Consider the following 22,872-nt stretch of genomic DNA (forward strand, 5'->3'; position numbering starts at 1 on the left):
CTGCGTCTTCCAGCTGGTCCCCATGAAGGAAGCGAGTATCCCTGGGGTCCTGCTGCATAGTTAGAGGTCACAGAAGTGTCCTGTCTGCCCACTGGGCTTAGTGCAGTTGTCTCCAGATTAAGGGCAGCCCCAGTCACATCCAGAATGTCCCTCCCATGGGGGAAGCGTGCTCCTGCTGTCTTTGGCCCAATGCTGATGCTCTCAGTCGACTGCCAGAGCGGACATGGGGTTCCCTTGCTTTTTGGGTAGGGATGGCTGAGCAGGGCCATGCAAAGACATGGATGGGGAGTTGCATGAGATCTAACGAGCGTTACCCAGTGGCCTCAGCCGGGGAGCCACCAGTCTGGGCATGCATGGTGAGTGGAGGTGCTTCCACTAAAGCGTGCATGCAGAAAGTGGAGCCAAGCTCCCAAGCGACTGGAGGAGAACCTTGCTTTCCACCCAGCATATGGTCACTGCTTTCACTCGGAGAGGTGCTGAGCTTCCTCGCCCGCAAGACCCTTCCCTCACACCCAGCCCTGCCCAGCATCACGCTTTGCGTTTGCCTGCCGAGCTGGGAGAGCATCTGCCCCAGCCTGTGGCTGCAAACTCCTGTGGGTGATGCCGTGGAGTGAGGAGAGCAGGAACCAATTCCTTAAGGGGCCTGCTCAGAGCCTTCCTTGGCTTCTCCTCCTGTCGCAGGGAGAAGTGCCCCTGCCTAAGTGGAATAAATTGGTACAGACCATTAGCAGCGCAGGTTCTCCACTGTTGGGGGGGAGGGAAGGGGCTGTCGGCGCTGCTCTGGATACAAAGCAGTCAGCCACGCTCTGGCTCCTTCCTCCTGCACCCCCTTGGCTTCCTCCTCCTCCTCCTCCTCCCTGTTTGCACGCTCCCTCCCTCCCTCTTTCACTCTCTTTCTTTCCCTTAACGCCACGCTGCAGAAACGCAGACCTGGGGAACTGGAGCTCCACAGAGGCAGTGGAGGAGGAAGGAGCTCTCCAACGCTGCTGCTTTGCGAGTGAAACGCGGAGGCAATGAAGGAGTGTCTTGGTTGCTGCCTGGATTAAGAAAGAATACATTAAAAATAAAGAAAAATCTGGACCCAACAAACAAGGAAAAAGGGAGAAGAGAAGGAGGAGGAGGTTGCCGGGGGGAGCCCACTCTGGTGGGTGAACAGCCGCTTTGAATCGTGCCTCTGTTCCCAGGGATTAAAGCATGAATGGGAGCAGCTTCCCAGCCACGATGGAGAGAGAAGGCGGTTCAGGCTGTGGGAATAAGGTAACTCTTGCCTCTTGCGGGCATTGCATGGCTGGGCTGAGCAGGACAGAGATGCTTTATGCACAGCGCTGGGTGTGTGTATGGATGTGTGTATGCAGCGGGGAGGAAGCAGGGAGGACTCAAGATGATTTTTTTACCCCTTCCAGTGTATTTAAAGAATGCAGAATGGGTCCCGGGGGCTGCAGTGCAGGAGATCACTTGGCCCCCCTTTCTCCGGCTGGGTGCCTGGGGACGCCGAGCTGCTTTGCCTGGGGAAGGCTGGCTGGTTAATGGGAAATACGCCGGTGTGTCGGCTCCGGGATCGCGGTGCGGTCAGCCCTGCCCTCCCAGACCCACACCTGCTCTGGCGCTCCCCTCCTGGGCTTGCGTGCAGCTCCCCATGAAGCTGCGTGGGGGCTACAATGTGCCCTTCCAGCCCACCCATACAGAAACACACACAGGAGGGAGGTGAGAGGTGACAGGCAATGGAGAGAGTTGCTTTTCCCTTCCCTTCGTCATCTTCTGCCTTTTCTTTGCAACAGAAAGGGATGGGATTTAGGAGGAGGGGGAACTGAAATCCCTTTCATTCCTGCCAGCCGTGGTGAGAGCCAACTTTGAGGCTGCTGGAAGGGAAAAGCTTTCCGAGTGCTATCTTTTGGAGGAATAGGAGATGGCCGAGCGATGCTTTGCCATCTGAGGAGTGATCCCTGTGACATATGTTGTGGGAGTGGATGGGGATGAAAAACAGTGACTATGGGGGAGAAAGTCCGTGGTGATCAATGAAGCTGTCCACAAACAATGCTTTCCTTTTCTCTGCTGGGCCTCTCTCTGCCTCGATTCCTGGGTCTCTGACCCTCAAAGTCCTAATTTCTGCCAGCCAGACCAGAAAGCGCAACTTCAAATAGTATTGGGAAGTGCCTTAACCCAGATGTTTGGGAAAACACCGAGGAGAACCTGATGTTTGCACCTTGGAGCCCATATCCAGTTAATCCCAGTAAGCAGAGGTCTTGGGTGAGCGTCCCTCACTATCTTTGGCAGGCTCTTGCTGCTGCAATATCCATTTGTTCCGCACTGTCTGTCAGATACCCCCTCCTGCCTTTGCCTTCAGGGGCTTCTTGATGGGTCTTGGCATGGGATTAAGAGTTATTTGCTTTGGTTACTTAGATAACGAGGTGTCACAGAAGTCCCTACATGTGCACACAGAGCAAAAAGTCATGAGCCCCAGCATACTGTCAGTTGATATAAGGGCTTGTGTACGCGTCTAAGGAGATGATGTGTTATGGACTGGAAGAGACCGTGCGGGCTGTCGCACAGATCTGTATGGACTTGTCTAAATTGTTAGTGTCCCTGAACATCTACAGCGAGGTGTTACCAGCGTGTGCGAATGAGTGAGGCTGGGTGTTTGTGCATGCACGTAAATATAGAAGAAGGGCTGTGCAAATGTGCAATGGAGCTCCAAGCCATTCTTTTGTTTTGGGAGTAACTCCTGCTCATATGAGGAAACTCTCCTAACTCAGCCAAAATACATCTTGCTTGTCTTGGTGATACAATTAGTCCTTCTCTGTACACAGATCTCCAATGTGGATTAATTGACCAAGATTTGGCTAGAAGGTTACAATGGTTGGGATTGCTTGGGTTACCTGACAGAATCAGGATCAAAAATGTGTGGGAAAATGGAGGCACTTGGGAAAAGAGGGTAAAATATCTTCTTTCTGTATGTAGCACCCGACTGTTTTCTGTGTGAGCTCCAAAGCACTGAGGAACATGGCAGATGTTCTGGCGAAGGAATTGAATGATTATACAGTGAAAAAGAATCATTGTGGTTCTCTAGGACAGCAAAGTGAGAGGGCAAGGAGAGGGGGAGAGCTTCCCACTTGTTGGCAGCCCAAAGTTTGCTGACCACCGAGGTGGCTCATGGTGGAGAGTGATGCAACAGGCCCTCGGAAGGGACTGGCACCTTGTGCTGCAACAGCAGAAGCCTTGGGAAATGAAGAGATCTGTCTTTCATGGGACGCTGGAGCAAAGGTTGCAGTTCATTTTTTAGTCCTTATGGGAGGCTTGTCTTTTGCAAAGCCTTTACTCTCTTTTGCCCTTGTTCTATTTCTACCAACTCAAAAATAAAAAGTTGTGCAAAAGCAGTTCTTTCTTCTTCAAACAAAACCCAGCGGGCAGATTCGAATCCATAGGAAGGGACGATATGGTTCTTTCTTGCATCACTGCGCATTTTGTCTTGCAGGGTTGAGCGGTGCCAGGGGCTGCCTGGCTTCCAAGGCTGCTTTTCATATTGGGCTTTCCAGCGAGATCCCTGAATTCTGGGGAGGCAGCAGCACAAGGTCTGAAGAGTGAGGACAGATTCCCTCCCGTGAGCCCCAGCTGTTTGTGTTTGGGCTGGCAAGTTGGCATCAGGGCTGGATTCACCTTCAGAAGCTCATAAGGGCTTCGCTGAGTGGAGATCACAGGGTGTGGCCCATAATTAACCTTCATATCCTGATCCAGACACGTGGACCACCCCCAAGTGCTCTAAGTGTTGCAGCATATTAATCACTATTGAATATATCCTCCTACATTTTTTAATGGGAACCCCACGCCTCCAGGGAACTGAGGCACTGAGAGATGAAGGAAATAAAAATTCGTGGTGCTAGAGAGCAGATCCCAGTCTCCTGCAATGCTCATGGCTTCGGCCCACAAATTTAGCTGGTTTAGTCCTCCTGCTGTTCCTCACCCTCTCTGCCTGTGCATATGGTAGCCGAATAAATAGGAAATGCTCAAGATCCCCCTCCTGCCTGGATCTGAGCTGTTTTCCTAAAGATGGGTTAAGAGCTAAGCTTCTGCACAAGGCTTCATGCTCTTCTTGTGCTGTTCTTTAGGAGCAGGTGATGTATTAGCTCTCCAATGGTGTGTTACTGCCTTGGCCACTGCTGACCCAGCTCCAGCCAGAACGCTGCCCTGGAATGCTATTTACTGTTGGTGGTTTGATGCTTCAGAGTCCTTGGTGCTTTGAACATCCAGTCTCTGCACTGGAGCGTAACATGTGAGTGAACAGGGCGGACAGAGAAAATACTGCGTGCATGGTTTTGATGGAAGGGCAGCCAAGTGCTGACATGGGAAAGCTGACTGACCTGTGATCACGTAGGGAGCTCCCTGGCAAAGATATGGGAACCAAGAGAAGAAATTCCGCCAGTTAGAATGGGACAATCTGTGGAAAGGAATTAGAAAACCCCATCTCTGTGACCTCTAGGGAAGAGATTTACATCTTCACATCATGATTGGGAATTCTCTCTGTTCAGCTCTGGGCTGTTGCAGAGATGTGTGTGCACTACAGAGCCCACCGAAGAGAGGTGTCTGCTGATCCCCGAGTTCTTCACAGTATCATCTCTGAAATCACAACAGCTGGTGTCCTGCTGATGCAACATGGAAAGCAGAGTTCAGACTCTCTCCTTCCATTCCTGCCTTGTGCACTCTGCACCGGTGGGCTGGGTTGTCAGGAAAAATTTGCTTTTCTGCACTGTCTGCCATCTGGGAGCCCTGTCAAAGCCCAGTGGATGGGGGATTGAAGGCTGTAGCTCAGCAAACGAAGTCTGCACACAGCCCAGGAAGGAGAAAGGGCCATGGGATTAGTCTCAGCTGCCTTGCTGGATGACATTCTTAAATGCCCTAGTGCGGTTTTTCCCTCAGATTCGGCTCCTGAAAAACAAAAGGCAGCTAATCCAGAAGAAATACCTTAACTCTGCCTCACCTTCCATTCAGCTGGAAAGAGACCAGGAGCAAAAGGATGGATGCCGAGGCTCTGCTCTGGATTTCATGAATGGATGAATGTAGAGATGCAAGTGGGGATTTTGAGGGGATTTGGAAGCCTGCTCCAGGATTTGTCTGGCACGCAAAGCATTTATAATACCTCCAGCATTATCATAACATAATGCCAGCGTGATTCGGGGCCCACTTCAGCTCTCAGCGAATAAAAAGCATAACTCCCGCCACCATCTGCAGGAGAGGGATCCCACTTTTGATAAGTTGTACTTTCGAATAGCCCGTACTCTTCTCTTGCCCCGGCGGCACAAAGCGACGGCCAAGATGCTTTTGTGCGCTGCTGTGATTGAGTGGGTCTGGTTGCATGCACGTGTGGGTGCTGAGCGAGCTGCACGAGTAACGCTGCCTGGGAGCAGCGCGCCGTGGCCTCTTGCAGAGAATTCGGTGTGACGGTGGAGTGGGTGCTGGGTTACCTCCCCCTGGGCTTGTCTATAAATACCACCTTGGTGCTGAAGGCTTCTGGCTAAACTCCTTTTTTTTTCCCCATCTGTTTAGCAGCTTCTAAAGCTAGAGAAGAAATGTGTACCAACGCATTCCTCTTAACTCAGGTGGCCCCGTGAGGGTTAGGACTATACTTATCGGAGGCTGCAAGTCCAGCTTCTTGGGGAACGAGCCAAAGCCAGCAAGTGCTGGGCAATGACATTGCTCTGACCACACAGGACCAGCCTAGATGATCTTCTGTGATTGTTCCGTCCGAATCCCAGCGACTCTGTAAGCCTGGAGCTGTGCTGAGACACCAATGGCCCTGCAGTGCTTGTGGCTCATGAATGCACGTGAGCTCTTTCCAGCTTTGGCTCATGTCTTCCCCATCCAGCCACAAAACATAGTGCCACTCTTGTGCTGATGCAACAGCCCTACGGTAGGAATTAGTATTCTGGGAAGCCCTGTCCCAAGGCCCATCCCTACACAGTCGAAACACATCGTCATGCTGTACCGTTTTTGGGTGCTCCAGAGGAGGATTTTGGGCCCTTTTTGTGGTCTTTGTGCTCTGCTCATTCTTAGAATGGCTGTGGATGCTCAAATCACAACAAGAGATGCACTGCGCTTGCATGTTTCCTGCTGCCTCCTCTCCGTGCCTGCCCAGCCAGCCTTGCCTCTCATCAGTACTTTTGGAAGGATTTTCTGTATATGCAGACGAGCAACAGCGCTGAAAGAAATCATTCATACTGCCTCATTGGGTGTAGGATCCATCGTTCAATCCGAGGCAGCGATTACACTGTCCTGAGCAGCCCAGCACTACCGCGTTCACACTCAGACTTGATGGAAGGGAAGCATAACTTTGCTATTTTGTGTGAGCCCCTGCGTGCCTGCTGTAGCTAAATGCCTCCCTGAAATGTGAATAACTCCACAGGGGCCCGTGACAACGTGCCAGATAAGTCACTGTCCTCCTGCGGACACCGCGTCGATTCCAGTGCCCTCCTTGCCCTGCCAGCCCTCTGTCTGTGTGGGGAGCTGTAACTGCAAGCCCAAGGGAAAGGCTGGAGTTTGTGGAGTGTACAGGAGGTGAGCGATATTGTGCTGTAGCCATTAACGAGGTACATTAACCAGATGATGAGGGAGCGGCCTGACAGGGTTGTTAACTCCTGTCCTTCACCATAACAAAGCTGTAAAACCATCCAGAGGGATCAAAGCGAGAGCAGCACTGCACTCTTCTCGCCTTAGTCCAGGTTGAGAAAAGAGCAGCTTTGCAGGAGGAATTTTGTTAGAGCCTGGATGCGGTACCTGGAACCTATTTTGGCTCATGAATAAGTTGATATTTCTCCTGAATAATAGATGTACATGACGGTTGCTGAGAAGCAGATCTGTGAGTGGGCTGGGTCTCTGAAGGAGGGAGTGAGACATTCGGAGTGAGCTGCAGTCCTGCTCTGAACTGGGAGATGTTGGAAGCCTAGCGGGGATGGTAAACCTGCGTGACTGAGGCAGAGGGGGTGCCTGGTTGGGCTTTTCGTGTCTGCTACGGTCAGTATGTACCATACCCAGCTCAGGCTCTGGGGCTAAGACACATATTTGTAATGGAACTATTCATCTGCCTCCATGAGGGGCTTGGCGTGAATGTGCGAATGGGAGGGGAATGGTGCCGTGATTAAATCCTAGCACGGTTTATGGTAGGGGTCAGCAACCTGTGACGTGTCTGCCAGGGCAAACAGACAGATTTGGGACAGCACAATCAAAGCTGGACCCTGGCGGTTGCTTTTTTTGGGAGGCAACGGCTGCGCTCAGATGAGCAGGATGCTTTAAGATGCTGCCTCACGCAGTGGTGCTGAGAGGCAGCCTCTTGCTTCCTTGAGAGACAGCTTTCACCTGACTTTCTAGTGGCACGTTTTGCTTCTAATTTGGGAGAGAGAAGTGTAATCTGGCACAAGCCTGCCACCCTTGAAAAGCCGCCAGCCAGTTTATGGCACTCTCCGTCTGCGTGCTCCCTGCAGCCTCGGTGAGATACAGGAATATTCCGTCCTTCCCATCCCTCTCACGGGAGCTGCAGGGATACAATGCCCCAGGAGAGGCTGATTTGGGCTGTGGGGTTATGTGGACATTGAAAGGTTTATTCAGACGGGCTGTGATCCGCTGGGCTCAGTGTGGGCTCAGCTGGGTATGGAGATGAGAGCTACAGAAGTCACTACTTAATGAATAATTCTTCCAGTGTCTTTCTCGCAATAATGGCACATCCACGAGGCGTGACTTTAGCATATTCATTTTCAGAGAGCGTGCAGCTCCTGGAATGACCTTCTTCAAGGATTTGGAAGTATTTGTGTCCGTCTGTCAGTTAGATGAGCGTCATTTCTGGCATGGCTTTCACCAGGAAAAAGTTGCAAGCGGTAAAATTGGGAGCATTTAAAAGACTGGGTGGAATCTGAGTGGTAAGGGCCAGAACATCTGTACCCACGTGGGTGTGCGTATGTGTACCGTGGCAGGGATGCTGATGGATCTACCTGTGCGAGCTTGGCCTGAGCAGTGAGATTCAGGCGTGGATGGGGATCGTTAAAAGAGACTGTCAGGCAACGTGGTGAGAGTTCAGCTCATTCTGGGGTGGCTGAGTTTGAAGGCACCTTAGACAGAGTTAGTTAGTCCAAGTTATTAGTTACTTCAGCTCTGAAATTCCCCAAGTGCAAGCAGCCAGTGTTCAGCCAAGAGTCTTGAGAAAGGGGCCTGGCAGGCATAAGTGCCAGTAAAATTACTCTGAAGATGAATCCCTTGGCATCAAGGTGGAGCTGTCTGGATCCTGGAGGTCTAGATACTATCTCTGCCTCAAGCCTGGCAGAGTAGCCTCAGGAAGAAGCAAAAATGGCAATAAAAGGTGCGTTTCTATAAATAAAGCCTGAAGGAAAGTAGGAGGGGGAGCTGCCAATTGCTGCCCTTTGTGGAGGAGTCACTGCCCATGGCATTGTGAGGATATTGGGATTATCATCGCCCTGCGGAGCACGGGGACCCTGCCGCTGCCCCATCCCCTGGCTTTGGGAAATCTGACAGCTGTGAAGGCCCTGGTGGCAAAGGGTTTGTTACAACCCTCTGAAGCTGTCACCCCACACATACACCTCCTTTCTTCCTCCAATTTATCTTTTAATGATGTTGCCAACATAATTTCTCATCGCTGTCTCATGTGCTCTGTGCTCTGCCTGGCGGTCCTTCTTGTCTCACCCAGGCATCTCGAACCATAACGCTCTAATGGGAAGAGACTCTGGCTGCTGAAGTTAATAACTTATCTGACAGCCTGAGTCATTCTTGTTACAGACGAAATTGTGAACCGTGCAGCAATCCAGGGCTGAGACCCCGGTCTGTGGGGAAAAATGGGTTGTAGAGCTGGTGAGTGTTTGCATTCAGATTGGGATCAACACATGGGCTCCCCTGCTGCTGACACTGTGCTGCACTTTTGGCTCATAAATCTTCGGGTGCTTCCCAAAGCTTCGTTACCTGTGGGAAAATGGACGATCAGGGAGCCCAGGGTAACCTGTTCAAAAGGAAACCCGTGGAGGAGGCAGAGTGAATGAGGTTTTCACTCTGCACCGAGAAAACCAACACATCCAGAGAGACTGAAAGAGGAAATTCTTCTCTTCGTTATCAACATGACAGCGACTCAGAGGAGCAGCATGCCGAGGTGTGCTCTCAGACATGCCACATCCCCCGTTGCCGTCGCCTGCGTTCTGCGTTTGTCAGGGAGCCCCAATCCCTCGAGCTGCTCCAAGGTCTTAGGGCCACGTGCAGCACTGAGCCCCTCCGAGTCCAGGCAGCTCCGATTTCTCCCTCTCCGCTTCAACCACCGTTACTGCTCTGGCTCATTATCAGCTGAGCCAAAGAGTTTAGCAACTCGCTTTTAAAGATTAGTCATCTGGAGGAATGACATTTACTACACTGACGTTCCAATCAAATGACAAGGGCTGCTCTTGTGCTTGAAGATATTTGTTTAATTAAAAAAAGGTAAAATCAAGCTGACTAATTAAGTGTTGTACCTTGAGATACAGCGTGATGGAGTGCGGTGGGTCTGTGTTCTGCTGGTGCTCTCCAAACCCTGTCCCCTCCCCAGGCAAGGGGTGACCTGCCTCTGTCCCTGCCCTGCGACACTGGTGACAGTCGTAATAATAACGATGTAATTTGCCTGGTTGATTGGAGATGCACCATAATTACTCCATGATTACAATATTCTTAGAGCAGCCATCACAAAACCCTCCAGTTTCTCAGAGCTCCCCGAGGGCTCATCTCACCCCTCACCTTGCAAGTAAAACCCTGCAAGGGAGTCTGTCTGTCCATCAGCTGTGTCTGCATCTGCCTTTGTGTTAGATTACACCTGCATGTCTGATTCCTATAAGGGCTGCTTGTTCACTGCTTTTTTTGAGTTGGGCTGTGAAACTCTTGGCTTAATTCTGTCTCCAGCTCTTGTTTGGCTTCTCCCATTTCTCATCACATGGAGAAGCTCTGGGCTGGGTTTCGCCCTTGGGTGATTCTAAAATGAGGAGAATTGACCTTCCCCAGGCAGGCACACCAGCCCGGCGGATCGGTGGGAGCTGCGCTTTGCCAGCACCTCAGGCATCGGTGCCTGTGCCGTGCTGTATTTAGCCTGTGAGCTACTCGAGCCTTGTGATTCCTGTCCAAAAGTAGGCAGCTATTTCCATCTCACCTCCAGAGCAAGCGGAGGTGCAGGTGAGCCAGAATAACAAAGCCACAGGGGAAGCCAGAGTCAGAACCAGGCACAGGCTGGGAGCTGGGCAGACCGGGAGAGTTACCCTTTGCCTTTCTCACTGAGAGACCAACTAAGAGCCAAATCCCACCTCCCTGGGCAATGCTGGAGTGGCTCTGGGTTTATTGGATTGGCATATGAGGTTTTTATGCTACTAAAGAAGTCATTTCCTTCCAAATGCCTCTCAAGTGGAAGATGGGCCGTGTTATTCTGACATGTCAAAGGTTTCCAGGCAGGCAAAAGCCTCTATGTTCACTGTGGAGAAAGTAAATGAGAGAAGAAGGAGGAGCACATCACTGGGCGCTTCCTTCCAGCAGGCACAGTAGGGTTAGGAGACCCTGCCGAATTTCAGCAGAGACCAGAAATCAAAGGGAGAATAATTTTTAAATGACCTTCCTGTTTCCAAGGAGAAGGTTGTGTAGGTTTGTGGCCATACTAATGGACTGCAGAACTGCAAGCGGCGATTGATTGTGTTGCAAAGCTGCTGAATTATAGTTGGGCGTTTGCTTTATCATCCCAGATCCACCCCCCTTCCCTTTCCACGCTTTAACATGAAAGAATCGATGTTAATCCCTCAGTCCCATTAGTGACTTTTGCAGAGATCACAAGCTGTCGGACTCTCTGTGCCTTGTTTGACCACCCAGCACTAAGAAGGGCTTAGGATTTGAGCTTCATCTCTTTAAAGAAGATATCTAACGGGGATGGGAGCTGGGGATTTTCTCTGTAGGTTGGTGTAACGGTTTTGGCTATGATTTTTTGACCAACTGCTAACCAGAGAGCCAAGAAAGCTCCGAATGCCATGCTGCATCTTTGCTAGATTTGTCCCGCGGGGAAAAATACTTCTGGGGCTCAGAAGCACTGCAGGACATAAACGTGGTTCTGCAGCATCGAGCTGTGCTGTGATGCTTGGGCAGCAGCGAGCAAGGGCTCTGGATCAGGCTGCTTGAGTTGGGTGCAGCCTGAGAACCCCAGCCCTGCGGTGGAAAGGTAGTTTGCAATAAGGCAGGAATTTATACGGGAATTTATAGCTCTTCAGCTCGAATTACCTGCATGGCTGCTCTTAGTGCTTCTGGAATATAAAGCTGAGATACTTGATGCTTGCTACTGAAAAGAAGAAAAATTATGCTTTTGAAAACGAAATCCCTTTTTAAGGTGTTCAGGGCGCACAGTGGTTGCTTGCTGCGGTGGGAAAGGGCCAACTTGCTCACTAGCTCTGCAAGGTTTCTTTTTTCCCCTTAATGCATTTGAATCAGGTTATTAATATCTCTTTTTAAATAGAACAGGATTGGTTTTTTCAGGGGTAGTGGAGAACTCAATAATTAAAAGCGCTGAGGGCTGTGAAGCCAGGTCTCGGGTGCGGAGCTGGTGATGCTGGAAGGTGTGTGCCAGTGCTGCTTCTCTCAGCCACTAACAACAGAAGCTGTGGACTGCGTGGTGAGATAATCCTTACTACAGCATTAACGAGCATCGTGGGCTTTCTTCTGAAAGATCGCGGTCCATTCTTTCATCACCCGGCTGTGTTGTGCATTGTTAGGCTTCCCTGGGTAGGTCCACAGGGAACCTGGTGTTATCTGGGCACATTTGGTTCAATGATTCAGTCTTGCAGATCCTGAGGCAGTGGCCTTTGCTGTCTTGCTGGTTGGAAAGGTGAGGCTTGGTCGTTACGTTCTCTCTTACGTGAGGTATCACACAGAAACGGGCGTCTTCAAACGCTTTGGACAAAGCCTATGCAAAGCCTATTATGGAACTGCGCAATTTAGTCCAATCATGTTGAAATTGGGTCATCCTTTGTTAATGTGACTTTTTAAAATCTATGGAAGCGGTGCACAAAATATTCAGTGCAATGCAGACCACAGAGGTGGGAATAGAGTCTGAAATAGATCTGTCTCTGACAATGCTGACGTTGTCTTAGATGAGCAAAGGGGATAACTCAAGGTATCTTCGTGTCACCAGTTTGAGAAGACTTGATGGAGGAGCCCTTAAATGAGCTAATGGTTGGAACACTCTTTTCCCAGCAAGCAACCTTAAAGAAAGTCAACCAACTTTTTGTGGTTGTCATCAGCATTTCCCCTAAGAAAACAACTCCCATTTGTCTTTCTATTTTGGAAGTGGGCTGCAAGTCAAACAGCTTTTCGTCTTGATAGGGATGCTTTTTAAAAACCATGTGTGAAGTGCAGCCGTTCATCAAGAAGTTCTCATCTGAGACCTGAGTCAACTCACAGCTTTCCTGGCTTAAGAGAGAGCCTGGACCAAGTGTTGGCAGAACTGACAGACCGGTGCGTGCTCTGAGAGCGGTGTGGGCAAACAGGATTTGCTCTGCGGCCAGGCCAGGACTGTTGAGATTCTCCGTTCCACCGAGGATCCACACCAGCCGTGCCACTTTCTGCTGCGTGACACGTCTTTTGCTTCTGCCTTGGCTTATCACCAAAAGATTGCAAAGCCCAGGTTCAACCCTCTCCCAAAGCACTGCAATACAAGGATACCTGCGTCTTCATTCACCAACGTGTCTTTGGAAACGGAGTGCGGTGACTGTAGCTGAGGATCTGCAGGACATCCTGGCCAGCGGTTGGCCCCTGTGGTGCTGATAGCAGTGTGAGAACCTATGCAAGGAAGCAAACACATTTAGGACAATGCATTAAGTCTTTTAAGGATTTAACAGATCCGCCTTGCTGTTGGAAGCAGTGAAATCTTGGCAGTGTAGTCAGCATAACAGCAGTGCCACCACATCTCCTGTCCCCTCTCTGGCTCTGGCCACCTCTACTGGCATCTGCGGAGCTGGAGCAGCACAGGGGGAGATTAATCTGGAGAAGAGAACGTTTCTGATGCTGGTTAAAATTCGTCTGAAGCTCTGAAACTCAAAGGGTTTCTATGTTTTGCAAACTGGTGGGTGGTCCATTATAATTCTGGATATGCAGTTTATTCACATACACAACTAATCGTTTTTCAAATCCTGTTAAGTTCTTGTTCTTCTTAGTATCCTGTGGCAATGAGATACAGAAGCTAATTGTGCTTGTGTTGAGCTCCCTTGATCCACTTTGCTCATGCTTGCTTTAAATTTTAAGTGTTGTTCTGAGAAGCTTGGTTAATATTATGTTTTTTCTGCGAGCTAATCTGTGTTCTTGATCCCATTTGTTGCAACAGGGCTCAGGGACTCGGGGCGGGAAGGGGAGAGCAGGGCAGGTTTTGCTTCGACTGTTGCAAGGTCGAGGAAATTCTGCATTCTCTGTGCCTCAGTTTCTCTGACAGCTTGGGAAACACGAGGAGTGGCCCTTGTGTATGTAGCCAAGGCAAATGTAGTGACAGAAATGGGGTTTGGAGGCATTTCTGAATCGCTCTCACCCCCTTGCTTGACTTGCAATTCGCACTTCGTGTTGTGCAAACCAGCTCAAGCTCGCAGATCGTGTGTTGCTCCTTGCAGCGCTGGGCTGCAAAGCCTCTGTCCTTTCCTCCCCAATTCGGGAGAATGTGAGGTTGAAGTTAGCGCCCCTGATTAAACCCTCAAAGAACAAGCAGTTCTGCGTGCTCATTACTCAGTTCTGGCCGCGTTCAGCTTAATAACTAAACAGTAATTAGCTCCACAGTTTTGCTACTATACTTATAATAGCCCCCATTAAAGTTATGGGGTTTTTAGGCAGTAATGGCTTACGGAGTAATTAACGAGCAAGAGACTTTTATTACTACCTTTATTTTTAGCCTGTGCTTCACAAACCTTTTCCGCCAAACGCCAAAATCTTCGACAGAGCCCTTGTCCCCAGGGTCTGCTGTGCCGTCCGATTGCAAGGGACAGCCCCCATCCCGTGCCTCAGTTTCCCCATCCCTGTGCCTCAGTTTCCCATATTTAGGGGATGCTTTGCCCTGGGGAAAAGCTGTTAGTGAGAGTATACTTCATACCATGAAGTGTGTGTGTTTATTTTCTTCATAAAGCCTTTGTTGTAGGATTTGGCTGTGTTTGTTGTTTCTTTGGCTGTTTTGTAATACAAGTAGTGTTTGGTATGTTTGTTTGGGGCTTTTTTGTGTGTGTTGTTCTTACTTCTAGACAATATTTTTACTCCAGTCACTTATGTATATATGCAAACTCAACTCGAGCAATTCTTTAGTTTAATATGTTCTAAATCACCTCTGTTCAATGTGGGGAAAACAAGGAGTAATGACGCTGGGGCTGATCAGCCCCTAAGGAAGAAAGAAGCTAACGCTGACTGTAAACCAGACCGCACATCAAATCAGTGTTTCCTATGGTAAGTGTCAGAGCCGATGCCAATTAACTTGATTTAAAAAAAGAACCTTCAGCGTTTAATAATCCAGCATGTTACTGACACATGGCTCCAGGATTTATTAAAGCTCTTTTATTAGATGAGTGCCCTTTTAATATTGTCTTGCCTTGACACCATTGCCCTCTGCCGGGGGATGTGAAATCTCTTTCACCATGTGGCATAGCCCTTCTGCCTGCAGCCTGTCAGAACAGATTTCTGCCAAGGAAAGTCTCCAAACTATGCAAAACACCTTAGTTTTGGAAGTCTTCTAACCCCAAAATCGCTTACATTTGAGCTGATTTTTCAAAATTAAAAAAATAAGAAAGTGTGCTTTCTTTACTTAGATCTTTTTAACGAATTCATGTTGAAATTTGTTCCTCCTCCTTCTCTTCCCTGCGGAGGCGGAGATAACAGAAGCCTAAAATTGACAATCCGAACAAAACCGGGTTTTGTTTTGAACGTTCTCAGGGGGAAAAGGAGCGAGGTATCACGGTGGGGCAGGGGCAGTGATTGCCTTGAAGAGGCTCACAATCTTCCCCAGGCTGTTTTTTGGCTCGCCTCACTTGTGCCGTGAGCAGCAACAAAAAGCGTCGTTCAGCTCTGGTAGCAGGGGATTTTTTGGATGCAGGGCGAGTGCTTGGTCTTGGGCTGTGAAGCTGTGACTTCTCTCACCAGCAGCGTAAAATCACAGGCGACCGTGTGTTTGCCAGCTGATGTTGTTCACAGGAGAAAACGGATTTCACCTTTTGCAGCTTTAGCATGTGACGGTGAGGTTGGAGCGCGGCTTTGTCACACCGAGAAGTGGCGTCACCCCGCACCGACACCATCAGTTGCATTAATGTGTTGGGAGGGAACACGCTTGAAATCCTTCGCCTGGGTCCAGATTTCATAGTGCTCACAGCAGCCCCAAGTGAATTCTTACCATGTCCTTCAGTCGGGCTTCTCGGGGTCATCAATAAAATCAAATCACTTCAGGAATTAACAGTGAGCAGATGTCTTTGCTGCAGGGCAGAGTGCGTGGTGCACGTTGGGTGCTGATGGGCAGCTCGGGGTGCAGAAGTGTGGGTCAGAACGTGGGCTGTGGGTCAGAACGTGAGCTGTGGGTCAGAACGTGGGCTGTGGGTCAGAACGTGGGCTGTGGGTCAGAATGTGGGCTGTGTGTCTGAACGTGGGCTGTGGGTCAGAATGTGGGCTGTGGGTCAGAACGTGGGCTGTGGGTCAGAACGTGAGCTGTGGGTCAGAACGTGGGCTGTGGGTCAGAAGGTGAGCTGTGGGTCAGAATGTCGGCTGTGGGTCAGAACGTGAGCTGTGGGTCAGAACGTGGGCTGTGGGTCAGAACGTGGGCTGTGGGTCAGAACGTGAGCTGTGGGTCAGAACGTGGGCTGTGGGTCAGAACGTGGGCTGTGGGTCAGAACGTGAGCTGTGGGTCAGAACGTGGGCTGTGCGTTGGCCCTTGGCAGCTGGAGCACCAAAGTGACAGAATGATTGAGCAGAGAGCTGCCAAACGCTCTGTTGCAAATTAAAAGGAATCGATCCTCAAGAGACGGATGCACAAATCGTTGGAGCCTCTGCTCATTTTCCCCCGGGTTGGAGGGGTGGAAATCGGAGTAGCACTCCAGCCCAGTGGTGCCCGTTCTCCATCGTACAAAGCGCAGGGTCAGCCTGTCCTGTGGGAGGATGCTGACAGTTTGAGTCTGGATTGGCAGGAGGCAGGGAAAAGGCATCTTTAAGGTAAGAGCACTGTATTCAGAGGAATCTGCCCATGACAAGCGGGACATTTGCTGCATGCCAGCCCACCATGGCAGCTTGCCAGCCGCTGTGAAGTGACTCTAGCGTGTCATTTCCTACCAGCCCCTCTCCATTTGCAGAGTTCTTTTCCTTGGTGCATTTGCAGCGAAGGCACTTTACTTAGGCAAGGTGTTGGGTCTTTTCAGAGCTGCCCCTTACGGCTCTGCCCTGCGGGGATGCTCGAGGGACATGTTCTGGTTTTATTAGAGGGTTCGAAGGATGCCGGTGCTCACTGCCCTCTGTTCAGGCACTGACAGCATCTGCAGGGACAGCAAGGACGAGGCCAGATGCTCTTTCCTGAGGGCACTGAGTGCTTTGGCAGTGCTAGACCAGCAGGATTCCTCTGGCTCTGAGAGCTGGACAGGGATGCAGCAGAAGGCTGATGTTTGCTGGAATTATTCCTCCTCTTCCTCTCTGGTTTGTTTTATCTGGATGAGGCTGCTTTCTCCGGGTCTGAAAACATAGGGACGTTGTTGGGAGATGCTTTCTTGCAAGTCCGCAGGCTGTCCGGCTGCACAGAGCACATCCTTGGGCTGTTAAGAGCTTTTTCCTACCAGTTCCCTGTACTTGACTACAGAAAACCTTGTTTTCCATAGAACAAGTTGTATTTGGTGATTGCCATAGAGGTTTGTTGTTGTTTAGCTGCAATTTTTGTTGAGGGACACTTACAGGACAAAAGCCAGCCTGTATTTTCCTGGGTAAATTAATATCTCTATGATTGAAGTGCTAGTTTGGAAGAACCAGATTCTGCCCAGCAAATGGAATATTGTTTGCTTGCACTTTAAAAGGACAACCCATCAGTTCTTGGAGCCGTTTCACTTCCAGTGGGCACGGTGCCGGAGGCTGACTGTACAGCCCAGTGGCCAAGGCACGGCCGAGGGAAATTCAGATCAGTGCAAACTGGGCTCATCAGGGATCTGAACCCGGATCTCTCCATGGCTGCCCCATGCAACCAAGAAAAAGCGAAGTTTCAAGGGTCTTGGGGGAAAAACATTTGTGAAGTAGCATCATATCTGCAGCTCAGGCTTGAGGAGCTCCCGTGTGATTTCAGGAGAGGGTCTGATATTTCCCATGGCACCGCAGTGGCGGGGACTGACCCGCCGGCCAGGAGCAGGAGATCAGTGCTTTTCCCCAAGCAAACTGCTCCTTCCCTTCAACTGCAGCGTTCTCTGGGCTCTCCCTTGTCTGCAGCGCAGCCCTTTTAGCAGCGGGCTAATGCGTTCCACCACATGGGAGCCGTGGTACTAAACTGCTACCCGTGTTTGCAAACTGTCCACTGCGCACATCCCTGCTAAGCGATGTACTTTGCTTGCCAAGATAACTGCGATAAAATACGGTCGGCTTAAATCTTGTATGTGCTCGTATGGAATCAAACTAAGCCGTTGTGGCAGTTTAATATGCTCCAGTCGCAACACCTCCGAGATGGAAGAAATGAACCTGAGCGGGCCCTGAGTTAAAACTGGTTGTGTCAAACACGCCAGCGGGATGGTCTGAGCTGAGGGGACTGCAGTGATGCAGTGTGGTCCCTGCTTCTTCCTCAGGGCTTGAGTTGAGCAGGTGGTTGTGGATGGAGGGTCCTTTTCTGCTGGGGCATGGTTCAGACAACTTGTGCTTGGCTGGAGCCTTGCTTGACATGGGGGTGCAAAGGAAAGCATGGTTCTGGGCACCTGGGAGGGGTGGGATGCATTTTTGCTGTTCACTGCTCCAGTTTGATATGTGAACTTTATATAGCAGCTCCCTAGTACTTCTGCCTACTCACCTTTGCTCTGTGTTGCAGGTTTCCTTCCAAATGAGTCCCTGAGGTTCCTGCTGGCAGCTCCAGCAGTGTCCTGTGGAATTGCCCTCCAGCTCCTGGCCCCAGCAGCCGAGGCCCCTCCAAACCTGCTTCTGCAATGGGTGGGTTGTAAGCACTGGTAAGACCTATGAGTCGTGTCGCCTTCGCTGCTCTCTCCCTCTCTCGCGTTCTCTCTCTGTCCTTGTTCCTTCTTGCCCATTTATTTCTGTTCTCCGTGTGCTCTGCTGTTCTGTCTCTGGGGTTTTCACTGTCAGGTAATGAGGAGCTGTGGGTCCAGTCAGTCTTGGAGATGCCGAAGAGACGAGACATCCTGGCTATCGTGCTGATAGTTCTGCCCTGGACGCTACTAATCACCGTCTGGCACCAGAGCACCATTGCTCCACTGCTTGCAGTGCACAAGGGTGAGAGAAATCAAACCAGCCCATGCCAAGTCTGTGCATCCCTCCCTCGTCCTCATCTCCTCTCTCATTTCATTCCCCCGTGGCAGCCATGCTCATCTCAACTCCCAGTCCATGCTCATGCAGAAGCCTCCCCACTTCTGCTGTAGGAACAGCCCAGTGCTCGTAGGGCTTCTTCAGAAGCATCAGACTCCAAGCCATGGGATATACTTACTGCACTTGGAGAGCTCTTTGTGGCCTAAATCTAGAATCGGTCAGAGTACTGAAGGAAGATGCTTTTCTGTGTTTCCTGATGATGCGTGAGAGAGGAGTCCCTTCCTGCTGGCCCTTGCAGCATTCTGCACACAAGTTAATCCAGCAGGAAAGCTGCTAAAAAAGAGAGCAGAGGAAACAAAGCTGCCACTTGAGACAGCTGCTGTGGGAGAGATGGGGCAATGAGCACTTTGAAGTGTCCTCAGGAAAGCAGCGAACTGATGCTCTTGCACTTGAAGTAGAAGGCGAGAGCCAGCATCTCACCTGGTTGTTTGGTGGAGTTACAACACCGTGAGAAAGCCAGCTTCCATGTCACCTGTCACACAAAGCATTCAGTAGAGCTCTGGCCCCAAGTTGGATGAATGCAGGAAGTTCTAGGAGATCCTCTCTGGCCAGGAACATCCTGGTTTTTACCCCGTTCTTGGCATAGCAGCAATATCAGGGGACTGTGAGAGCTCTTGAGGGCTGGAAGAAGCCACGCTGCCTATTGCAGTCTTCATTCTTGGTCCTGCCCTTCTGCTGAACACCAGGGCGGATGGATCAGCTCGGGGAGACTTGTCCGTGTGGAAGGCCAGCTCGTTTTCCCTCTCTGCTCCCTTTCTCTGGGAGATTCTCCCCTTTTCATTCTGATGTTCCCACCCATCCTCCACAGTTGCGTATCCTTTTGCTGAACAGTCCGATGTGCAGTTTGCATTGTCAGAAGTTCTGTCTGTCCCGAGCAGTTTAACCTTTCCCCGTGGAGGACTGACAGCCCCCCCTGAGGCTTTGGGCAGCTCTTAAGGGAAAAATGACTGTGATCCCCTCTGAAAAGTGTTTCAGAGGACGAGGGATCTACTGGGCTCTAAAACAGGACTTGAAAGACTACTAAGAATACACTGTATACCAGTTTTGTTCAATACCATAAAAACTGGGAGCTGTTTTTTGCAGATGGCCATGGACACTGTGGTTACAGCACAGAGACCGCTGTGCTCTGACTCCATCCTGAACTTATTGGTGCCCTTGGTACGATGCTTCCTGTGCTTCTGCTCCTCTGAGCCCCCAGGGGAGAATGAGTGGTGATAGACACCAACCTGAAAGCTCTTGGGAGACATCATTTTGTTTTTGTAACGCGCTTCTGAGATCCTTTGGTAGCAGGTGCTGAGGAAGAGACGTGCATCCATCCGCCAGCAGGCGCGGAACGGCAGCGCTTGCACGTGCCAGGGTTTACAGCTGAGGGTTTGACCTGCGGGGAGTTGCAAACTGTCTCAAGTACCGCCCGGGCTAATTACATTTGTGGCTGTGTCCAATGCATTTTTCAGATTTATTTTTTAATTGATTCCAGTGTTCTCTGCTTTCAGAGAGCTCTGCTATGTGGTGCCGATGTGTTTTGCCTTATATAAGGCCTGATACCAACATTTGCAAGGACACCTTGTCCCTGTGTCCAGCCCCCAAATATACACCCTGCCTCTCTCAGTGTCATGGAGTGTGAGCCCTTCATTCCATTCAGGGCTGGTGTCAGAGTCTCTGCTGCTGGAATAGTAACATGCTCTGAAAAAAACACAGGTAGTACCCCGCTGGGCCAGTTCTAATGTCTGTCTGTTCCTGTTCCTTCTCATCTGAAGTTCCTGGTAGTAGCTGGTTTTGCAAAATCTGTGGCTCAAAGTGTAATGTGCCCACAAGAGAGCAGCTGGTTTACACCCTGAAGGGATGTGCCCCTTATCTCTGCCACTTCCCAGCTGTAGACTGTGCTGTTCCTGCTGTCTGCAGTGGTACCAAAGTGGGAAAGTCACACTCTGGAAAAGTGACAGATGCATAAACTTGTTTTTTTTTTAACTTGAGCTGTTCGTGAGCAACTCTCTGCAAGGATTTGATATGTTTGGAGCAGTGTATCCTATATATGTGCTGTTCATTGTTCACATCCACGCTACTGAATGGGCTGTTACGTTCAGGGATTGGCAAGGTCTTTTTGAGGAGAGGTTAATCAGAGGCAAGTGAAACTCTCTGCGGGAAAACACCTACAATTACAGGCTTTAACTGCTCTCCATTTCTGGATTTGAAGTGTGTCTATGCAGCAGCACTGTCCTGGGCTCTCAGGCCTTCTTGTTGCTGGATTTCTAACAGCAGGAGCTTCTTTTCTCATGTGTTTGTCCCTCATTCCTCTATTTGTGTACTTATTTATTAAAGCCTCCATCAAAGCTTGTTTCCTTTCCTCTGAAACCACGAGGGTGACCTGCTATTAGCAAGCAGCCTGCTGGCTCAGTCGGGGGGGTGTTAGAGGCCCGAGTCCATGCGGCTTTTTCTTCTCTCTCACACCCTTGCTCAGATGATGGTGGTGACTCCCGGCGTGATCTCGCTGCAGGCTTCGACTCCAAGGAATACTGCTTGTCGGACCGGGACATTGTGGAGGTGGTGAGGACAGAATACGTTTATACCCGCCCACCCCCGTGGTCAGACACCCTCCCCACCATCCACGTCATTACACCCACCTACAGCCGGCCGGTGCAGAAGGCAGAGCTGACGCGCTTGGCCAACACCCTGCTGCACGTGCCCAACCTGCACTGGATCCTGGTGGAGGACTCGCAGCGGCGCACGCCGCTCATCACCCGCCTGCTGCGGGACACGGGGCTCAACTACACCCACCTCAACGTGGAGACGCCCCGCAACTACAAGCTACGGGGAGATATGAGGGATCCGCGCATCCCCCGGGGGACCATGCAGAGGAACCTGGCCCTGAGGTGGCTGAGAGAGACATTTAACAAAAATAACAGCCAGCCTGGGATTGTTTACTTTGCCGATGATGATAACACCTACAGCCTGGAGCTGTTCGAGGAGGTAAGAGCCTGCCGGGGGGGTCCTAGCTGGTTGAACGCAGCAGATCAGCATGTGGGTTGGTGTAAAAGATGCTGACGGTCTTGTCGGGCTTGAGCAGGGACAGGTTCCCACGTGCTTTCCCACTTTCGCTGTTTGTCCCACTCCTCTAAAAGAACTCCTGTGCCTTTCCCTATCTGCAATGGTCTTAGAGTGCCAGGTACACTACCTCACCAGGTTTCCAGCTCAGAAATTACTTGTTGTCTTGCTCTCCTGAGGCCGAGCTCTTGCAGCAAGGGACAAGAAAGGAGGATTGCCTCCTTCCTTACCAGTTGCCAGTTTTCACACCAGGGATCTCCTATTTATTTGCTCCATACATGCCCCCTTTCCCTTCCCTGGTGGCTTTCACTTGAGCTTGGATAGCTACAGCAATTTAAAAAGCTGAAAGCAAATTCAGACTGAATGTCTTTCTTCCACAGTCCCTTTGAGGCTGGCTCTGGCAGCATCCTGAGACAGACGCTGCACATTAATAAAGCAGAAAGGAAGGGTTCCTTCGTTCACCCGTGTGCTTTGCTCATAGAGGCTTCTCCTCTCTGATATGTAGCTGCAGTTAAGGTCACATGGAGCCAATGAAATGTGCTGTGAAATGCAGAAGACATGCACTATTGTTCCCCGCGGACAGGGGCTGCCGTTAGCATGTGTATAATGCAGAAGGGCAAGTGCCAGAGCTCTTCTGGTCTCGTTTGCGGTAATTAGCGGTGATGAGATTAGCTCTGGGAGATCCCTGATCTAAGAGACTGGGCTGAGAGCGGAACGCGAGGCCAAGCCAGCCAGCGGAGCGGGACAGGGCGCTGCGGGCGAGCGGGCAGACTGGCATTCAAATCATCTGTGTTGGCAAGTGCAGGCTCCTGAAGTGTCCCCGATGGCTCCTGTCTATTTCTGTTGACTCCACAGGGAGCAGAGGCATCCAGCGTTGTTCTGCTGAGCAGCAGGAGCAGCTACAAAGCACCGTCCTGCGTGCTGGGTGTTTCTGGACAAGCTGCACTTCTTGGCTTACCCTGAGGTTGTGGGCTACAGCTGCTGTGCATGCCTCATCGAAAATGCTTTTAGCCTTATCAGGGCTCGTAGGCTGAGATTACAGCTCCTTAGCTTTCAGAGAAAGCCATTCCTGTATTTCCAGGTGACCATTTTCAAGGTGCTTCCCTCCTCTGTGTCCTGATTTCCCCAGCTGTCCATATGGAGGACTGATACCCCACAGCCCTGAAGACCTCTGGACAAAAAAACACTCTTAAATTCCACTTACGTTTATCACTGGCAGCTTTGTTTTTAGTGCTGAACTCATGCTTGGTTCCATGACTATCCATTACTATTGCTGTTGTTGGTTGCCAC

The 22,872-nt window shown here is 50.5% G+C and overlaps 1 protein-coding gene across 9 annotated transcripts in view; it reads left to right on the forward strand.

Annotated features, from left to right (window-relative positions):
• The first annotated feature begins 748 nt into the window (after window positions 1–748).
• B3GAT1 (beta-1,3-glucuronyltransferase 1) overlaps window positions 749–22,872 on the forward strand; it is a 30,307-nt gene continuing 8,183 nt past the window's right edge. For 5 of the 9 annotated variants that reach the window (XR_010652764.2, XR_011735665.1, XR_010652765.2 and 2 more), the window contains exons 1-4: window positions 749–1,257; window positions 18,029–18,147; window positions 18,301–18,447; window positions 20,999–21,507. Coding sequence is in view for 5 of the 9 variants with exons in the window: in XM_065855844.2 (XP_065711916.1) it covers window positions 18,144–18,147; window positions 18,301–18,447; window positions 20,999–21,507 (660 nt within the window). In the remaining 4 variants the exon portion in view is untranslated. Of the gene's footprint in view, window positions 1,258–18,028; window positions 18,165–18,300; window positions 18,448–20,998; window positions 21,508–22,872 lie in introns of all 9 variants that reach the window. The other 4 variants (XM_065855846.2, XM_065855845.2, XM_071798783.1 and 1 more) reach the window with 4 other exon arrangements.

This window comes from Patagioenas fasciata, chromosome 24, assembly GCF_037038585.1.
Source record: "Patagioenas fasciata isolate bPatFas1 chromosome 24, bPatFas1.hap1, whole genome shotgun sequence".
In the NCBI taxonomy this organism is placed as follows: Eukaryota; Metazoa; Chordata; class Aves; order Columbiformes; family Columbidae; genus Patagioenas; species Patagioenas fasciata.